Genomic DNA, 18562 nt, shown 5'->3' on the forward strand with positions numbered 1-18562 from the left:
CCGGACACACACCCCCTCCCTTCCCCTTCCCCGCCCCCCCTCCCAAGACAGCCCAACCCAGCCCAGCCTCTCTTGAATGCAACTATTATGTAGGACAAGTGAGACAGGCCAGACCCTCTGCTGGAGAAAAGGGAAAAATGCAGAAACCAGCCCAGCCCGCCTCAACCTGTTGCTGCCCTCCTATCCGGAGGGAAGTTTTAACCCTTGTCTGCCCACAAGCTGCAACCCCCACCCCCGCACCACCACCATCAGAATCCCCTGCAGAAGTCCCTTGTATATACACCAGGGGAAGGCATGCTTGTTTCCCTGAAGATGTGCCTGCCACGAGAGTAGGCATACGTCATCAAGTAAGTCTGGGATGGAATGCTGGTCTGGGAATCAGTAAAGGGGGAGTGGGGTGGGGGAGGTCCAGTCAAGACACTCCATCTCCCGGCTCTGGGCATTTTCCTCTGGATGTCTCCCATGCCTGGAACACTCTCTGTCATACGCTTTGACTACTGACCTCTCTGGCTTCCTCTAAGTCCCAAATAAAATCCCATCTTCTACAGGAAACTCTCCCCAATCCCTCTTAATTCCAGTGCTTTTCCTGTATATAGCTTTGTGTGTGTGTGTGTGTTTGTCTGTTTGCGTGTTGTTTTCCCCATTAGATTATAAGTTCCTTGAGGGCAGGAACTGTCTTTTGCCTCTTTTTGTATCCCCAGTGCTTAGCACAGTGCCTGGCACATAGTAAGCCCTTAATAAATGTTGATTGATTGATTGATGGTGTGACTTTGGGCAAGTCATTGCTCTGAGCCCATTTCACTGAGTGTGAAATTCTTGCCTGCCTAGCTCTTAGAAATGCCATGAAATCCAATGAAATAACATAGACAAAATATAATTGAACTCTTCTTTGGGACAAAAAGATCAATAGGATCTAGTGATAGGATTCTAGTGAGGTACAAAGAATGTTGGACTTGGAATCAGGAGGGAGCTGTGTTCAAATCCTGACTCTGCTATTCACTAGCTGGGTGTCCAAGTCACTTAGCTGCTCTCTGAGTTAAGTGAACCTATTTCTTCATCTCTAAAATGAGGGTGAGCCTTTCACTACCTGCCTCATTTGACCCCTTCAAGCAAGGTGAGCCTCAATTTCTTCATCTCCAAAATGGTGTTGATAAAGCCTGCAATGCCTACCTCACTGGGTTGTTTGAAGAAAAGGCTAGGTAAACCTTCAAAATATATAGAAATGAGTTATTATTAAAGAAGAATGAGGCACTTGGAGAAGGAAATGGCAAACCAGTCCAGTATCTTTGCCAGGAAAACCCCAAATGGGGTCACAAAGAGTTGGACATGACTGCAAAATGTCTGAACAACAAAATGAGACGTTACTGTTTCATAGAAAGTCCATATATCTAGAGCTATGGGACCTTAGTGGTCATCTAATCCAACTCCTTCATTCTACAGATGAGGAAACTGAGTTCCAGATGAGACTTGCTTGAAAGTCACCCTGTTGGTGAGGATGTGAGCTAGTTGCAGCTCAAGTCTTTTAACTCCAGATTCAGTGCTCTTTTTACTTCACAGTGATACCTTCATAAATATCATGGTCCTCTGGAGATGGGCTCTTCCGTTCTTTTCCTCATAGAAACATTAGAGGCCAATGGTGAACAGGTCATACTGTTCAGTAAGGGGTGTGACTGGAAAAAAAAAGAGGTGACTTCTAACCCCCAGTAATGGTAGGAGCAATTATATCTAAGGATTATGACGATGAGAGGAAAGCAGTGGAAGTAAACAGCACAGTAATATCAGGGTAGAATTCAGATTCTCAAAACCTGGAAATTCTGCCTCCTGCTTGGCCAGGCTGGCTTGCCTACATCTATCCAGCCTTCCTAAATCTCACTGCCATTCAGAGGCAGTGAGGAGCTCCTCCTAGTTTCCTGACCGCAACAATTGTATGGAGTTGCAAACCAGATGTACCCTGGGGTGAAGGAAATCGGGCCATTAGCAATAGAAAGTCATGGGACTTTAAGGTCCCTGTAACTCTAAGCTGGAAAATGGAACATAGACACCTTTCTTCTCTTCTTAAATGCATAGAGGGAGTCAAGTGAACTTGAGCTCATAAAAAAAGAGTTGTAGCCTGCAGAACAACCACCAGAAGTGGCTTTCCCACTGGAACCAAATTAGCTATGTTAGAATGTAAGAGGATTGTCCTATCCTTTGCATTTGTATCATCAGTGCCATTGGTAGGTGCATGATAAATGCTTTTGGTTTGACTGACTGACTGAATGAGAGTCAATGACCAAGGTCTACTTGATAGCCAAATTCAAAAGATCGTTATATACCTTTATATATCAGTATTGATAGCAGTGACTAACATTTATATAGCACTTCATAAATATTATCTCATTTGAACCACATCATAACCCTGGAAGGTTAGGTGCTATTCTTTATCCCCCTTTTACTGACGAGGAAACTGAGGCTAGCATGTTATTAAGTGATTTGCCCAGGGTGGCATAGCTAGTAAGTATCCGAGGCTAGATTTGAACTCAGGACTCCAAGGTGACTCTAGGTCCAGCATTCTCTATAAAATGCACCCCCTAGTTTAACTATTGCTCCTGCTCCATAGCAGTCCTTTAGCACGGGGGCAGCTAGGTGGTGCAGTGGATAGAGCACCAGCCCTGGAGTCAAGAGTACCTGAGTTCAAATCCGGCCTCAAACACTTAACACTTACTAGTTGTGTGACCCTGGGCAAGTCACTTAGCCCCAATTGCCTCACTAAAAAAAAACAAAACAAGCATTCCTTTAGCAGCAGGAAGCTGCATAGTAAAAACATCTTCTGAGGTGGCCAGCCTGACTCTTATCTTTTCTCATTCTAATCCTGCATATACTGCTGGACTTAAATATCATTTTTTATCAAGTCACTAACTCAAAACTTTCTGCATTTTTATGGTTGTCTTCCTTGCCTGGAATTCTCTCCTTCCTCATTTGTCCCCTGGCCTAACTTCATTCAAGTCCCAACTAAAACCCTACCTTTTACACAAAAGCCTTGCTAATCCACCCTAAAGCTAGTGCCTTCCCTCTGCTGATTATCTCCAATTTATTTCCATTAGACTGTGGCCTCCTTGAGAATATGGACTCCCCCCCCCCCCTCCTTTCTTCATCTCCCCAGAGCTTAACATGGTACCTGGCACACAGTGGCTATTTAATAAATGCTTGTGGATTGTTTCCTACTAGATCAATTTGCACTTGTCTCTCTCTCTGGCTTTCCAGTGACTTGGCTCCCACCAAATTACCTTGTATCCTTTTATTTACCTTTTTATGTATTTTGTATATACATATGTGTCCACACTGCCCCCCACCCCCACCCCTGCCCCCACTGAATGTAAGGTCTCTGAGGGAAGGCAATGGTTCATTTTTGTCTTGGTATCCAGTGCCTAGAACAATGCCTGGTACATAGAAGGTGTTTAATATGTGCTTATTGATTGTTTGATTGACGGATATGTGTATGCACATATGCATGCTCCCCCATCCCCCTATAAAGCAGCAATGTCAGAATGAAACTCCAGGGGCAGCTAGGTGGCGCAGTGGATAAAGCACCGGTCCAGGATTCAGGAGGACCTGAGTTCAAATCCGACCTCAGACACTTGACACTTACTAGCTGTGTGACCCCGGGCAAGTCACTTAACCCCCATTGCCCCGCAAAAAAAAAAAAAAAAAAGAATGAAACTCCAGCGTCCTTCTAAGGCCTTTTATTTCTAGATTAAACAGAAGGGCTTTCTGTTATTGCTCTGTCTGCAGACCAGATTCTACAGTGTTGCCTTCTACTTGAAAAACCTTTGGGGGGTCTGGGGATCCTTCACTCCACAACCCTGCTTATAGGCAGGAATGCTGTGCAGTGGATTGGTGTGAGGAGGAGGGAGGGAGGCGGCAGCATTTGGAGAGGTGCTCAGACTGGCCATCTCTGCTCTTTCCTACCCCATGAACCAGAATCCCTCCTTTCTGTTCCCCCTTTCAGCGCCACCCCCCTCTCCTGTTCTCCCCTCCCCCTCCCACCCTTCCTGCATCCCTGCCATTATCTATTCTAAGCCTGGAGGTCAGAGGAAAGGAGCAAGCACCTGAGTAGATGAGTTAGAGCAGTGAGATCTCCCCTAGGTTGAGGGGATGCACAAGTCAGCCTTTTGGCCTTCTGAGCTCAGGCATGGACTCCATTCCTTCCGTTGCTTCCCTGTGTGGGCTGTGGAGGATGGCTAATAAAGTCCAACAGGAAGCTGAGCTGCTGAGTCAGAATCACTCCAGCTGACAGAAATATCTGTGCTCCTATCTGCCCTCTGACCCAGACCTGCAGTCTCCTTCCCTCCAAGGTGCAGGCAATTTAAAGATGAATTCCATGTGGCATCACATAGTAAGAGGGCCTCAGTGCAATGGAAAGGGCTATCAGGGGAGAATTCCTTAGGAGACTGGAATTAATTCCAAGAAACAGTTATTAAGCACCAGAGTAAGTTAGTAGAAAGACAGAGACAAGACATTAAGAGGGAGAGAGAGAGACAAGACCCTGCAGATCTGCCTAACTGGTCAAGCAGTGGACTCAGGAGTCCTTTGATTTAAAGTTCTATCACCGAGAAACCCCATGTGTCTACTTGGTTTCCCAGTCTGTGAAATGGGTGTGTGTTGGGATGGAGGAGATACTGATCCTAATATGGGTGAGAGCTAGAGAGCCAGGGGCTGAAGAATGGGAAAGGGGAAAGGTTGGGGAACACAGATATCCCTCTAAATACTGTAGCCCAATCTATCCTGTTCCACCAGTGATGATCAGCAGCATCTGCTGGTCCTCCTAGCCCAAGGGAGGCAAAATTTCTGTCAACTCATCCCTGGGCTCTTGGGAGCTGGTAATTATACATGGGAACATGTAGGCTGGCAAGCAAAGGGACTACACAGCTTACCTGGCACCACGAATGGATCCCTGTATATGAGTGGGGTATGTGCCTATACTCAATAACATGGTGAGAGGTCTGTCTGTGGGGATGTATCCTGTGGATGGATGTGCACACATTGGTACGAGTGTGAGCACATGGGAAGGAGCACAAGCACACATGCTCATGTATACATGAGCTGTTAGAGGGAGGAAAGAATAGGGAATATTATTTATGTAATAGGAACGTGTACAAAGGTGGTTATTTATATAAGCACACGTTGGCTCTGGTTATCGTGTATACAGAAATGTACATATACACACACAGTGGCATGGGTGTGAACATACTCAGTAGGATAGGGTAAGTGCATATAGGTGGAAGGGTGCCCATATCCATATTGCCATGGGTGTATAAACATGTTTCTCTGTGCCTCTGTGTGCCCAAATGGAAGTGTGGCTAGGGAGACACTCATTGGCATGAATGAATGATGTGCTGGTACAAGGTATGGTAAGTATGTACACATGTGGGTGTGTGCTCACATATGTTGGCATGGCTATGTGTGCCTATACACGTTTGTGTGACCACATGTTGGCTTGAATATGTCCCCACACCCAGGTGCGCCTGTGTGCATGCACATGAGTCTATGTGTCCCCACAGGGGTATAGGCATATGTGTGTGTGCATAGGGGCTTAGGTTGGCTTCTCACTGCCAGTTGGCACAACCCTCGGGCAGGCTGCGCAGAATGTCCTCCAGGTTCTGTTTGTCTGCCTGGATCTCCTTGAGGTCACTGTCCAAGTCTTGGATCTGGAGCTCTTGCTGTTCTGCCTCCTGCTGTAGCAGGCTCAGTTTCCCCTGCAGGGGTCCCTGTCCATCCAAGCGCTGCCTCAGTGGCTCCAGTTTCTGCTCTGTCTCATTCAGGGCTGAGGCTAGTGCTTGGTGGGTGTCCAGCTTTCCTGGAGTGGGGGAAGGGAAGAAGAGAAAAGAACAAACACTATCCCTCAGCTCTCCCAACCCAGAGCCCCAGACACCCCTGCTTATCACCCTGTGGGGTCAGCAACTCCAGGGTGGCCAAGACCATCCCCCTTCAGAGCCAAGAACTTTTTGGGTGGAGTGAATTTTCAGTCTACTGTGCTTAATGAAAGAATGTGTACACCTCAGCTGCTACAGACTTCTAGGAAACTTTCTTTGGTCCCTATCCCTCCCGGCACTGAAAGTATTCTCTCCCTCCTTAATTTTCCCTTTGTTTGCATCTCTCTTTTCAGAGAATCACATTCGATCTTTCATGGTATTTACCTGTGTTCATACACATGTCCTATCCCCTTAGGGAGACTGTTAAGGGGAGACACTGTGCCATTTATCTTGTGTGCCTTCCTACTTTCCAGCACAGGGCCTTGGAGATGGATGGATAGGATAGAATGGAATGGAATTCATTCCTGAAAAAAGACCGCTGGGCAAGAGCCAAGCTGGGCTAGTGGAATAGGAATTAGGGGGATCTGGGTGTTGGTCCTGCCTTAGATACAAATGGGCTCACTGTGTGACCCTGGATAGGTCAATTTACATTTCAAGGCTCTATTCAACTCTCTAAGACTAGTTGATGCAGATTTGCATTAGTAGACAGTTTTTTCATCTGGAGTTTCTTGGTTCTTACATTCCCTACTGCACCATACTATCTCTCTAAGAAGTCTTCCCCTGACCACCCCAGCACACAGGGATATCTCACTCTTCTATTGTTTTTGTTTGTCATTTTCATTCATGTCTGACTCTCTGTGACCCCATTTGGGGTTTTCTTGTCAAAGATATTGGAGTGGTTTGCCATTTCCTTCTCCAGCTCATTTTACAGATGAGGAAACTGAGGCAGAGTTAAGTGATTTGCCCAGGGTCACACAGCTAGTAAGTATCTAAGGCTAGATTTGAACCCAGGTCTTCCTGGCTCCAGGTTCAGCACTCTATTCATTGTGCCACCCAGCTGCCTTATCTCCCTCCCCTCCTCTCCTTCAATCATGTGTATCTATTTATATCATCCATTAGGCACTTCCTTGGCACACATACTATCTTGTGAATGATTTTGTCATGAGTCTTATCCCCTCTTCCCTCTAAACTATAATCTCCGTGAGGTCAGGGATTAAATCTCATCTATTTCTGTATCCTCAACAGCATTCATTAAGCAGAGTGCCTTGATATAGCAGCTACTTAATAAAGATTTGTTGGTGGTGATGATAAAGCCCTCCGTGGGAGACAAAGGAGAAGGTGCCCTAATAGACAATTCTTACCCAATCTGGTAAGCAGGACAGACAAGGTCTTGATGTCCATCTCCAGGGAGATTCGGGCTTCCCTTATTTTTTTTTCCACCTTGCTCAACCCAGTCCCTACCTTCCAAAAGAGACAGATGGGGTACATGGATCAGCTAGTTAATAAGCATTTATTTAAGTATCTGTTCTGTGCCAGGCATTGTACTAAGCAAAGGGGCTACAAAAAGAAACAAAAAAAAGTCTTTACCATGGAGGAACTCATAATCTAATTGGGGAGACAATAAGCAGACAAATTTGTACAACAAGCTATAAACAGGAAAAACAGGAAGTAATTAACAGAAGGAAGGTATGAGAATTAAGAGGGTAAGAGGGGTTGTGAAAAGCTTCCTGTAGAAGGTGGGATTTTAGTTGGGGCTTGAAGGAAGTCAGTGGAAATGGAGTATTTTGTTTGAGGATCAGCAAGGAAGACAATGTGACTGGATTGAAGGGTATGTGTGGGGGAGTAGAGGGAATATGGATAATAAGACTGGAAGGGTGTGTGGGTATGGGGGTGTGACAGGGAAGCTGATTTATGAAGGTTTTGAATGTCAAATGGAGGATTTTGTATTTGATTTTGGAAGTAATAGGGAGCCACTGCAGTTTATTGAATAGGGAAATGACATGGTTAAACTTGTTCTTTAGGAAAATCACTTTGCCAGCATATTGAGAGAGGATTAGAGTGGGGAATGCAGACCCACTGCAGGCTATTGCAATAGTCCAAGCATGAGGGGATGAGGGTATGCACCAGGGTGGTGGCAGTGTCAGAGGAGAGAAGGGGGCCTATTTCAAGAGATGTTGCAATAATGACACCAACAGGTCTTGGCAACAGATTGGATATGAGGGATGAGAGACAGTGAAAAGTCAAAGGTAACACCTAGAATGACAGCTGAGAGGGTTACGGGGATGGTAATGCCCTCAACAGTAATTGGGAAGGTAGGAGGGGAGGGTTTGGGAAAAAGACAATGAGTTCTGTTTTGGGCACAAGTTTAAGATATACATGTGTAACTGATTACAGAGAGGTCACCAACCAGGAAGAAATTAAGTGGGTTTTGAGAGTGGCCAACTTACCCACTCAACTTTCTCCATCTCCCTTCTTCGTTCTTTGGACACCATCACCTGTCTGGAGATGTCTCGGAGGGTTCCTTGTGCTTGGTTGGCAAGCTTGACGGCCTGTCGGTATTCCTGTTTACTTTCCCTCAGCAAGGCCTTGGAATGCTGGAGGAAGAGAACAGGACAAGCTAAAGAGTAATCTGAGTTAATTATCACCATTTGGTGGAAGATGGTTATTCATCAGAACAATAACTAGGAACCCAAAGGACCACATGAGCAAGATCTTACTCAGTTGTCCCAATGTAAGAATGATAACTGCGAGGCAGCATTGTGTAGTGAGGAGAGAGCCAGCCTTGGAGTCAGGGAGACCTGAGTTCAGGTCCCATTTCTGACACATTTTGCTTCTGTGACTCTGGACTAATTATTTACTGTTCCAGCCCTGGATCTCCTGATCCATGACTCTTTCCACTAGCCAATACTTCTTTGCCCAACCAAAGACCTTTCATGGATATCAAATAATGTTAGTTACAGAATGGTTATCACAACTTGGGGAAAAACACCTATGAGAACTGGGTCTCAGCTTGAAGTAGGAAGGTTGAATCTGATTCAATCCAATCCCCTTCTACTGGCCCATGGTGTGAAGAGAAGCAGTTCAAGGAAACAATGAGCTTTTCTGACCTTTGTACTCTCTTTAGCCAATAGCTCAGCTTCCTTGGCCTTCTTTTTAGCTGTGGCAGAAACTGAAGCAGCATTTCCCAGCATCCTTTCTGCCTGCTTAGTCTTCTTCTGGGTGTCACCAATGAGTCTGTCTTGGATGATCCTTGCCTTTTTCCTTAGAGCTGCCTGATCCTTTGGCTGTGGAAATGTTTTCCTCATTTCTACAAAACAACAGAGGGACAGATAATGTTCTTAGAACTTTTGGCTTTAGATATTACTCATTCATTCATTCAATAAAAGCAGCATTGAATGATAGAAGGAGCCTTGGCCCTGGAGTTGGGAGATCTGGTTTCAAATACAGCTTTAGACACTTATGGGTTGTGTTACCCTTTGCAAACAACTTAAAGCTATCCGCCTCAGTTTCCTTATATGTAAAATAAGATTAATAATACTTGTCCTCCTGGGGCAGCTAGGTGGTACAGTGGATAGAGCACCAGCCCTAGAGTCAGGAGGACCTGAGTTCAAATCCGGCCTCAGACACTTAACACTTACTAGCTGTGTGACCCTGGGCAAGTTACTTAACCCCAACTGCCTCACTTAAAAAAAATAAATAAATAAAATAATACTTGTCTTCTTTACCTGTCAGGGATGTTGTGAGGAAAGTGCTTTGCAAACTTTAGAAAACTATATAAATGTGAGTGATTACTATTATTTCCATTGAAAAAAAAAACCCTTTATATTTATTTCATGGTGTTTTGAAAACACAAATGAGGTGTGTGTGGGGGAACCCAAAGAGACAAATACAACCAAAGGCTATGGTGTCTCCCAAAAGTTCTCAGCTTTTGCAGGAGTCTAGAGACAGAAGTGGGACAAGACCTCTATATCATCTACTGTGTAACTTAGTGAAAGAGCTACAACTCAAGTTTTGAAGATAGGCGGCATAAAGGATGGGATGGGGAATGTGAGCTCTTATTTACGTGCCTGTTGCATGTGTTGTGTTAGGTACTGAAACAGATGTAAAGTTTCTTTTTGGGGGGGGGGGAGGGGGGCAATGAGGGTTAAGTGACTTGCCCAGGGTAGTGTCAAGTATCTGAGGCCAGATTTGAACTCAGGTCTTCCTGAATTCAAGGCCTGTGCTTTATCCACTGTGTCATCTAGCTGCCCCCACTGAAGGTTTTTGAGCAGAGGAATGGCGTGACCAAATAATAATTATATCTAACATTTATATAGCACTTTAAAGTTTGTAAAGTGCTTTCAATTCGATCCTCATTTTGCCTTTGTATCTGCAGCACTTGAGTACAGCGAATGGCATATAGGTACTTAATTGTTGACTCAATCCTCATAACAACCCTATAAGATAGTTGCAATTATTATTCCCATTTTACAGATGAAGAAACTAAAGCTGAGATAAGCTAAGGGACCGACTGAGGGTCATGCAACTACTGTGTGATACAGAATTAAAATTCAGTTTTTCTTGTTCCCAAGTCAAATACTCTCTCCACTGAACTACCCAGCTGCCTCAAATCTATGCATAAAAGAGATTATTCCCTTAAGATAAAATAAAAACCCATAAAGTATCTACTTGTATAAATCAGGCCCAGGACCTGTGTTTGATTTTTCTTGACAAGAGTTATTAATAAAAATTTAAAAAATAATTTCCTGTGAAACAAAGTGAATTTAGCTCATCTTAGAACAAGTAACAACAATAATATCAGTGATCATTTATGTAGCGCTTAAAGGTTTGCAAAGCACTTTACAAATATCATCTGATTTTATCCTCAAAACAAGTAAGTGAATTTATTTCCCCCCCCCCCCCCCATTTTATAGGTGAGGATTCCGAGGCAGTCAGAGGTTAAGTGATTTGCCCTGGGTCATATACAGCTAGGAAGTGTCTGAGGCTGGATTTGAATTCTATAAACAGGGGCAGCTAGTTGGCTCAGTGGATAGAGCACCGGCCCTGGAGTCAGGAGGACCTGAGTTCAAATTCGGCCTCAGACACTTAACACTTACTAGCTGTGTGACCCTGGGCAAGTCACTTAAACCCCAATTGCCCCGCAAAAAAAAAAAATTCTATAAACAAACATCAGTAGGAGAAAAAGGCCCCAGAAACAAGCTGTGAATTCAGAAATGTAAACTAGGAATCAAGTTCATCAAAAACAAAGCTCACCTCTTCCTAGAAAATGCACTTGGAAACAATAAGCACTGACATTTATGTAGCCCCTAAAGGTTTACAACGAACTTTATATAACATCTCATTTGATCACCATAACTTTCCGAGATAAGTACTAAAAGTGTTAATACTTTCCCAGCCTTCCTTAATCTTAGTTCCTTCCTTCCAAGACTATCCCCAATTTATACTGTATACATCTTTGTAAATTTATTTGCATGCTGTCTCTCCTATTAGACGGAGAACAGCAGGAGAGCTGGGATTTTTTTTTTTTTGGTCTTTATTTGTATCCCCAGGGCTTAGTACAGTTCTTGGCAAAAAGCAAATGTGTAATAAATGCTAATTTACCAAACAATTAATTAAAATCAATTGTATAATTCATAAATAAATAAACATAATAACATTAATTAAGCAAACAGTGTTTAATAAATGTTAATTGAACTGTTATCATCTTTACAGATGAAGCAATTCAGGCTCAGAAATAACTTTTCTGCATTACTTTTCTTTGGCTTACTCATCCATGGTCACATAGCTACTAAGTGTCAGGCCTGGGATTTGAACTCAGATCTTTTGGACTCCAAATTTAGAACTCAACCCACCACACCAGTCTCCTTCTGTGTATTTTGTAGCTCTATATAGGAAAGAATTTTGTGACATAAAGAAACCTGTCTTCTATGCCTGGAATGCTTGCTCTCCTTCCTCACCTCTGCCTCTTGGTTTCTTCTGAATTCCTTCAAAAATTAACACAAATTCCATCTTCTCCTGGAAGCCTCTCCTGAACCCTCCGTCCTCTTGGGTCTTCCCCCCATACCCTCTTTCCTTCAGTTTGTATATATCTTTCACATGTCTAATTATTGGCACCTTTGAGGACAGGGACAGTATTTTTGCCCTTCTTTGCATTCCTAGGCCTTAGCTAAGTGCAAAAAGTTTAGAGTTTAATAAATACTCCTTTTGGGTTCAGACCAAAACAAGAAAACTGATAAAAACCTTGCTCTTTTATGTTCAGATCTTTTTCCACTGATGGAACAAGTGTGGACTCCCTGGGTCCCCTTCACTCACTCTGAACAGGCTCTGAGCATCAAAAGGGCTTGATATACATATGAAAAGCCTGGAATGTGGTTAGGTAGGGGGGAAACAATAACCATGCCCCCTAGACTTAATTTTGCTCTCCAGTTTCCCTTCTCCTCATCCCCCTTCATTTGCATGGAAGAGCAAAAGAGTTTTAGAAAAGAGAAAGTGGCTTGCCCCAGCCTTGAAGAATCCTGGGTAATTTCTTGTAATTGTGGTCTCTAGATTAGGAAATCTCAGTCTTCTTTTTGTCCCAGGCTCCTTCTCAGAATGTTTTTTTTAAAGATATGTAGGATTACAAAGGAAAGCAAATACAGTTATCAAAATATATATATTTTTAAAAACTCAGGGACCCCACGTTAAGAACCTGTGCTAAATAGATGCAAATGAGAGTTTAGCAAGAGGAAATTTAGTGTTAAATTACATGGAATTTTATGCCTTCCCTCCTATAATAATATGCATTTAATTACTTTGTATATATTTGTATTGATTCAACTTTATATTTATGCTGTATACGGATGGTCTTGTCTCCCTCGCTAGAGCATCAGTTCTTAGAGAATAGGGTATTTGTATCCTCTAGCACAAAGTTGGGGCTTAATAAATGCTTTTTGGTTGATTGACTCTAAATGTGGGGCTCTTAGAATCCAGGAAATACAGTTCAAAAAGCAGATTTAAGATTGAAGGTACTTGGATGATGTTGGCAAGAAACAATATGGAGAGGAAGCAACCCAAAGCTCTCAGGAAACATAGCATTTTATGGGGTGGGTCAGGGGATCACAAAATCATTAACTGAGAACTAGAAGGGACAAAACCACTGGAGGTTTTTTCCTAGTCCAGTGATTGAGCTGTTAGGGTTTTTGTCTTTATAAAAGAGCTGTAGCAGGCAGAGCCAAGATGTAGTAGGATGAAGTATAACTGAGCTCCATCCCACAACATTTCCACAAAACTCTAGAAAATGCCACAGGTTGAGTTCTGATTGAGCTCAGTCAAAAAAACAAAAACAAAAACAAAAAAACTCAATGAGTTGTTTTCCCAGCCCTGGTCAGCAAGAGGAGATAGAGTGGTCTGTGTACATTAAGGTTGAAGGAATAGCCATGTGGAGTATTCCAGCAAGAGATTTGGGCTCCAGGACAAGAAGAGGTCTCAGATCCAGCAAAAGGAAGCATGGCCTTGTGCAGGGTGCAGGGGTAGGTGCCACCTGGCAGGTCTGTCATTCACTACCTAGTTCCGAACTATCCCTGGAATCCTGGAATAACACAACAGTCAATATCCCAAGAAAGCAACAGCTGAACCCTAGAAGATACAAGCTCAGCCTAGAAATTCCATCTAGAAGTTTGCAGAGGCCAGCTCTAACATAAACCTCAAAGTTAGGAAGTAATCTGGAAGAATAAAGAAACAAAAAAAGAATCTCACCATAGAAAGCTATTAGGGTGACAGAGGTGCTTAAGACTCAAACTCAGAAGAGAATTATTTTAAAACATCTACAAGCAAAGCCTTGAAGAAAAACACAGTTTGGGCACCCATTCAACTTCAGTTCTTAGAGGAGATGAATCAAGAGGTAAGAAAAAGAATTTAAAATATTTTTATAAATGAAATGAGAAAACTATAGGAAAAAAATAAGAAATTAGTGCTATGGAAGAAAGAATTGGAAAGAGAATGAATAGTTTGGCACAAAAGGTACAAAACTAAACCCAGGCTAAAAACTCTCTGAAAATTAGAATGAACCAAACTGAAGTCATTAACTTCACAAGACAAGAAGAAATATTACAATAAATCCAAAAGACTAAAATAATAGGAAAAGAATGCCAGGTATCACATAATAAAAACAACAGACTTGGAAAACTGATCCAGGAGAGATCATTCAAGAATCATTGGATTATAACCAACATTAAACTTAAAAGTGTGTTACGTGGGGAGCAGCTAGGTGGCACAGTAGATAAAGCACCAGCCCTGGATTCAGGAGTACCTGAGTTCAAATCTGGCCTCAGACCCTTGACACTTACTAGCTGTGTGACCCTGGACAAGTCACTTAACCCCCAATGCCCCGCCCCCCCCCAAAAGTGTGTTATGTGTACATTTTTTTTTCAGTGAGCCAGTTGTTAAACATTTATCAGTCATACCACAGAGGAGAGGAATATACTAGGGGGGAAAATTAAGAGGAAGGATGGGGAAAATTATCTCACATAGTCAGGATGCCCAGGGAGGAAGGGGTAGGAATAGGCCACACTTCAACCTAACTCTCATGTGAACTAGAAGAATATATACACATATATACAGTTTGGTATAGAAATACATTTCATTCAACAGGCAAATAGGAGGGAGAGGGAAGAATGGAGAGGAGGCAATAAATGGGAGGGTAGATTAAGGGAGGTACTAGTTTTAAGCAAAATAATTTTTTTTTTTTAAATTTTTGGTGAGGCAGTTGGGGTTAAGTGACTTGCCTGGGGTCACACAGCTAGTAAGTGTTAAGTGTCTGAGGCCAGATTTGAACTCAGGTCCTCCTGACTCTAGGGCCAGTGCTCTATCCACTGCACCACCTAGCTGACCCAAAATAATTCTTAAGTATAGATTTACAATCAATCAATAAACATTTAATAGGTACCTATTATGTGTCAGGCATGAGCAGCTAGGTGGCACAGTAAATAGAGTACCAGGATTGAAATCAGGAAGATTCATCTTCCCAAATTCAAATCCAGGCTCAGAAACTTACTAGCTCTGTGACCCATGGTAAGTCACTTAACCCTGTTTGCCTCAGTCTCCTTAATTGTAAAATGAACTGGAAAAGAAAATGGCAAAGTATTCCAGTATACTTGCACAGAAAACTCCAAATGGGGTGATGAAGAATTGCATAGGACTGAAAAATGACTCAACAGTAACAACAAATGTGCCAGGCACTATGCTAAGCATGGGGAATACAAAGAGAGGCAAAAGACAGTTCCTGCCATCAAGGAGCATGCACAAAAATATTTATATATATTTATATTTTTGTGATAGCAGAGAATTAGAACCTGAGGGTATATCCATCAATTGGGTAATAGCTGAACAAGGTATGATATATGAATATGATGGAATACTATTGTGCTGTAAGAAATGATGAAGGTAATGGTATCAGAGAAACCTGGGAAGATTTGTGTGAACTGATGCAAAATAAAGCTAGCAGTACCAGAAGAACAATGTATATAATGACAATACTGTAAAAGACTTAGGAGCTCTGATCAACCTAATGACCAACCATAATTCCAGAGGACTCATGATGAAACATGCTGTCTACTTCCTGATAGAGAGGCGAAGGACTCTGAGTATAGTTTGAGAGGATTTTTTTGGACATGGCCAATGTGGGAATTTGTTTTACTTAACTATACATGTTTGTAACAGGGTTTTTTTTTTTTTCTCAGTTTTGGAGGGGAGAAAAGGAAAGGAAGTGGGAAGGAAAGGAGGATTTTTCTTTATTAAAAGAAATCATTAAAAAAAGAAATGCTAAAAAGAAAATTGTAGCAGAAGTCTTAGTCTTTAAGCTAAAAGAGACATGGTGGAACCATTCTCCCTATAAGAAAGAATAATCAGGAACCTTTTGCTTAGGGAATCTTGCTCAGTAGCACCCAGCAGGAGCTGTGGAACTTTTGGAAAAGCTCTGACCAGTATCCATGAGTGACCACAGGGAGCAATGTGTGTTTTGAAAAATTATTGTAGCTATTGTATTTTATAAATTAGTTGATTGCTATTGTGTAATTTAAATATCTAAATGTAGGTTCTAATCTGTCCCCCCAGTTTTTTTGGGAAACTGACTAAAATCACTGATAAACAAGTTTACATTTTTTTTTTGTTTTTTAGTGAGGCAATTGGGGTTAAATGACTTGCCCAGGGTCACACAGCTAGTAAGTGTTAAGTGTCTGAGGCCGGATTTGAACTCAGGTCCTCCTGACTCCAGGGCCAGTGCTCTATTCACTGCACCACCTAGCTGCCCAAGTTTACATTTTTTAAGGGTTTATTGAAAGATAGTAAAAGAAAGAGAAAGATAGAGAACAGAATTCCTACAACCTGGCAATCCTATCTTTCCTCAACTCCTCTGTGTAGTCCCCTGCTGCCACCACGATGTCAGGAACCAAAAGAGACAGAGCTCCCTGTGCAGGCTCTTCTTCCTCCTTCCTGTCCCCTCCCAGAAATGGGAGGTTCTTCAAGCTGGTTGGTTGACTGTGCCAGAAGTTCAAAGTTTGTTAGCTTCTGAGAACCATGCTTTCTTTCTTTTTCTTTTTTTTTGGTGAGGCAATTGGGGTTAAGTGACTTGCCTAGGGTCACACAGCTAGTAAGTGTTAAGTGTCTGAGGCCGGATTTGAACTCAGGTACTCCTGACTCCAGGGCCGGTGCTCTATCCACTGCGCCACCTAGCTGCCCCTGAACCATGCTTTCTTAAGTACTCTCAAGTACCAGCCAGATGTTCTTAGAATCTAGTCTACTAGTAATCCAGTCAAATCAGCCAGTAATCCACTCAGGTGGGCTCCTGAGTATCTGCCAAATCTCACCTATCACATTCCATTATCTTGACACTATTCTTATTGTTAATGGCTATTACACCAGTTTTGGCAGTAAGCATTTATTACTAATGAATATTATATATCAGTAAAATATTGACTGTGTGTCTTCCCTAACTTCTCATAGTCTCAGGCCTTCAGACCTACATTGTCCCAAGAGGAAGAGCATGCACCAAGTGAGAGAGAGGCCAGAGAGAAGGGCAAGAGAGGGCAAAAAGAGCCTGAGTGGTTTATCCTCTTTAGATAGAGGTGGGTCATTATAAATTGATCTAAGCTAATTGATTAGCATCATTCAGTTCCATTGATTGACATGACTTATGGGTGGTCTAAATTAAAATGAATTCTACCCAAGATATAAGGGAAGAGTATCCAAAAGAAGGGCAAAAGTCCAGTATCTAGGTGTGTTTTGATCTCATCAGTTTACTAGCTGGACAAAAGAATCAGTCTCCATTTCTTTTGTTCCCTTGGGTTTATCCCAGACCAGATTTGCAGAAGTTCCTCCAGAACTGGACTTTGGGGGGGGGGGGCGGGGGAGAAGGACTGAAACTGATCTCTGGGTCCTCCCAAGAAATTCATTATTAATAATTATTTTCTCACAAATGCCTAGCAGAGACTATAGGTTAGTATAGATGACACTGCAGGCAAGACCAGCAGGGAACAAAACCAGAGGAAGCAACAGAGTGATACCAGCGGCAATATATGGAGAAGGGGGGGATTTGGCAGTGTCACAGACCCCTTTTCAAGGTTACACGTGGCCCCATGTGTTTGTTCCTCATATGTATGCTCCTTATTGTGTGCATCCCATATACACCTTCCCTATGTGTGTCCCTCTCCACATATATTCCTTCTGTCTATCTGCTCTTGCCCCTGAGGGTTACATATATTTATTGTAAGGAGTGTCCCAGAGTTTTATAGAGAATGTTCTATTGCTACTCTCCTTGCTATGCTATTTCATTAAATGTCTTTGCTGAGAGTTAATCATGTCCTTTAGATGACTAGTCCAGGTACAATTTTGAGCTACTATGCCTTTGTAGGATCCTATGAATCCAGTAGGGGTGGTACCTTAGTGTGCTACAGGTTGCCTGGCTTCTTATTCCAGCTCTGTTGTGGCCCTGTGCTCATGTATCAAGTTCTTTCCTGTTTACAGCTCATTTTTCTCTTCTGCAGATCTGGGATACTAGTCTTCATGTGCCGAAAGCCAGAGGGAGCAGCTTGGATAAAGACCAGAATGGATAAGAACTTAGGTGAAAGAACTAGGTGTCCCCTAGTGAAGGAGCTCCTAGCTCAGAGGGAAGCTGTACCTTCCAGATCCGTCAGCAAAGTCTTGGAATCACTGACTGCAACTCTGGCTTCTGCGATGGATGAGGTAGCCAGGGTGAGTGCGGTGTCAGCCCGGTCATGCAGCTGTGGAGAGCGGAGGGAAAGGGTCAGAACATTTCATTGAACCACATCTCAAGGAATTGTCTGATATCAGACCACAGGCAGAGAGACAACCAAGAGGAACCCCAGATCCTCTCCTGGAAAGAGGCAGAATGGTGTCATGGAAAAACTCAAAGGCCCAGTAAAAGACAGGAAAATGTAATGGCCGATCTCAGTTCCAGAGGATTTCCCCCTTCTCTCATTAGCGATAGAGAGGTGATAGCCTGTGGGTGAAGAATGAGAGAAGCATATCTGTGTCTGTGTGTGCCACTATGTGTTTGTTCCACTTACCCTAATTTTTTTTATAACAAAAGAAGGCTTTATGGGGGTCATAGAGGTATTATGAGATGATGACAGCATAAAAAACAGCATTGATGAAAACATTAAAGAAAAATTAAATAGTCATGGAGGCAGGCAACCTTGGTTCTAGTGCTAGTTCTAGCCCTAATTCTCTGTGTGAACCTGGGCAAGTCACTTCTCCTTGGTGAGCCTCAGTTTCCT

At 42.8% G+C, this 18562-nt stretch overlaps 1 protein-coding gene across 1 annotated transcript in view; it reads right to left on the minus strand.

Moving 5' to 3' along the window:
* Positions 1–3710: 3710 nt before the first annotated feature.
* The window catches only part of LAMC3 (laminin subunit gamma 3), an 86453-nt gene continuing 71601 nt past the window's right edge, over positions 3711–18562 (minus strand). The window contains exons 24-28 of the mRNA XM_043985224.1: positions 17944–18046; positions 8900–9099; positions 8240–8386; positions 7154–7253; positions 3711–5836 (exon numbers count right to left, since the gene is read on the minus strand). Coding sequence (XP_043841159.1) covers positions 5586–5836; positions 7154–7253; positions 8240–8386; positions 8900–9099; positions 17944–18046 — 801 coding nt within the window. The 3' untranslated portion in view covers positions 3711–5585. The remainder of the gene's footprint in view (positions 5837–7153; positions 7254–8239; positions 8387–8899; positions 9100–17943; positions 18047–18562) is intronic.

Source organism: Dromiciops gliroides, chromosome 2, assembly GCF_019393635.1.
Source record: "Dromiciops gliroides isolate mDroGli1 chromosome 2, mDroGli1.pri, whole genome shotgun sequence".
In the NCBI taxonomy this organism is placed as follows: domain Eukaryota; kingdom Metazoa; phylum Chordata; class Mammalia; order Microbiotheria; family Microbiotheriidae; genus Dromiciops; species Dromiciops gliroides.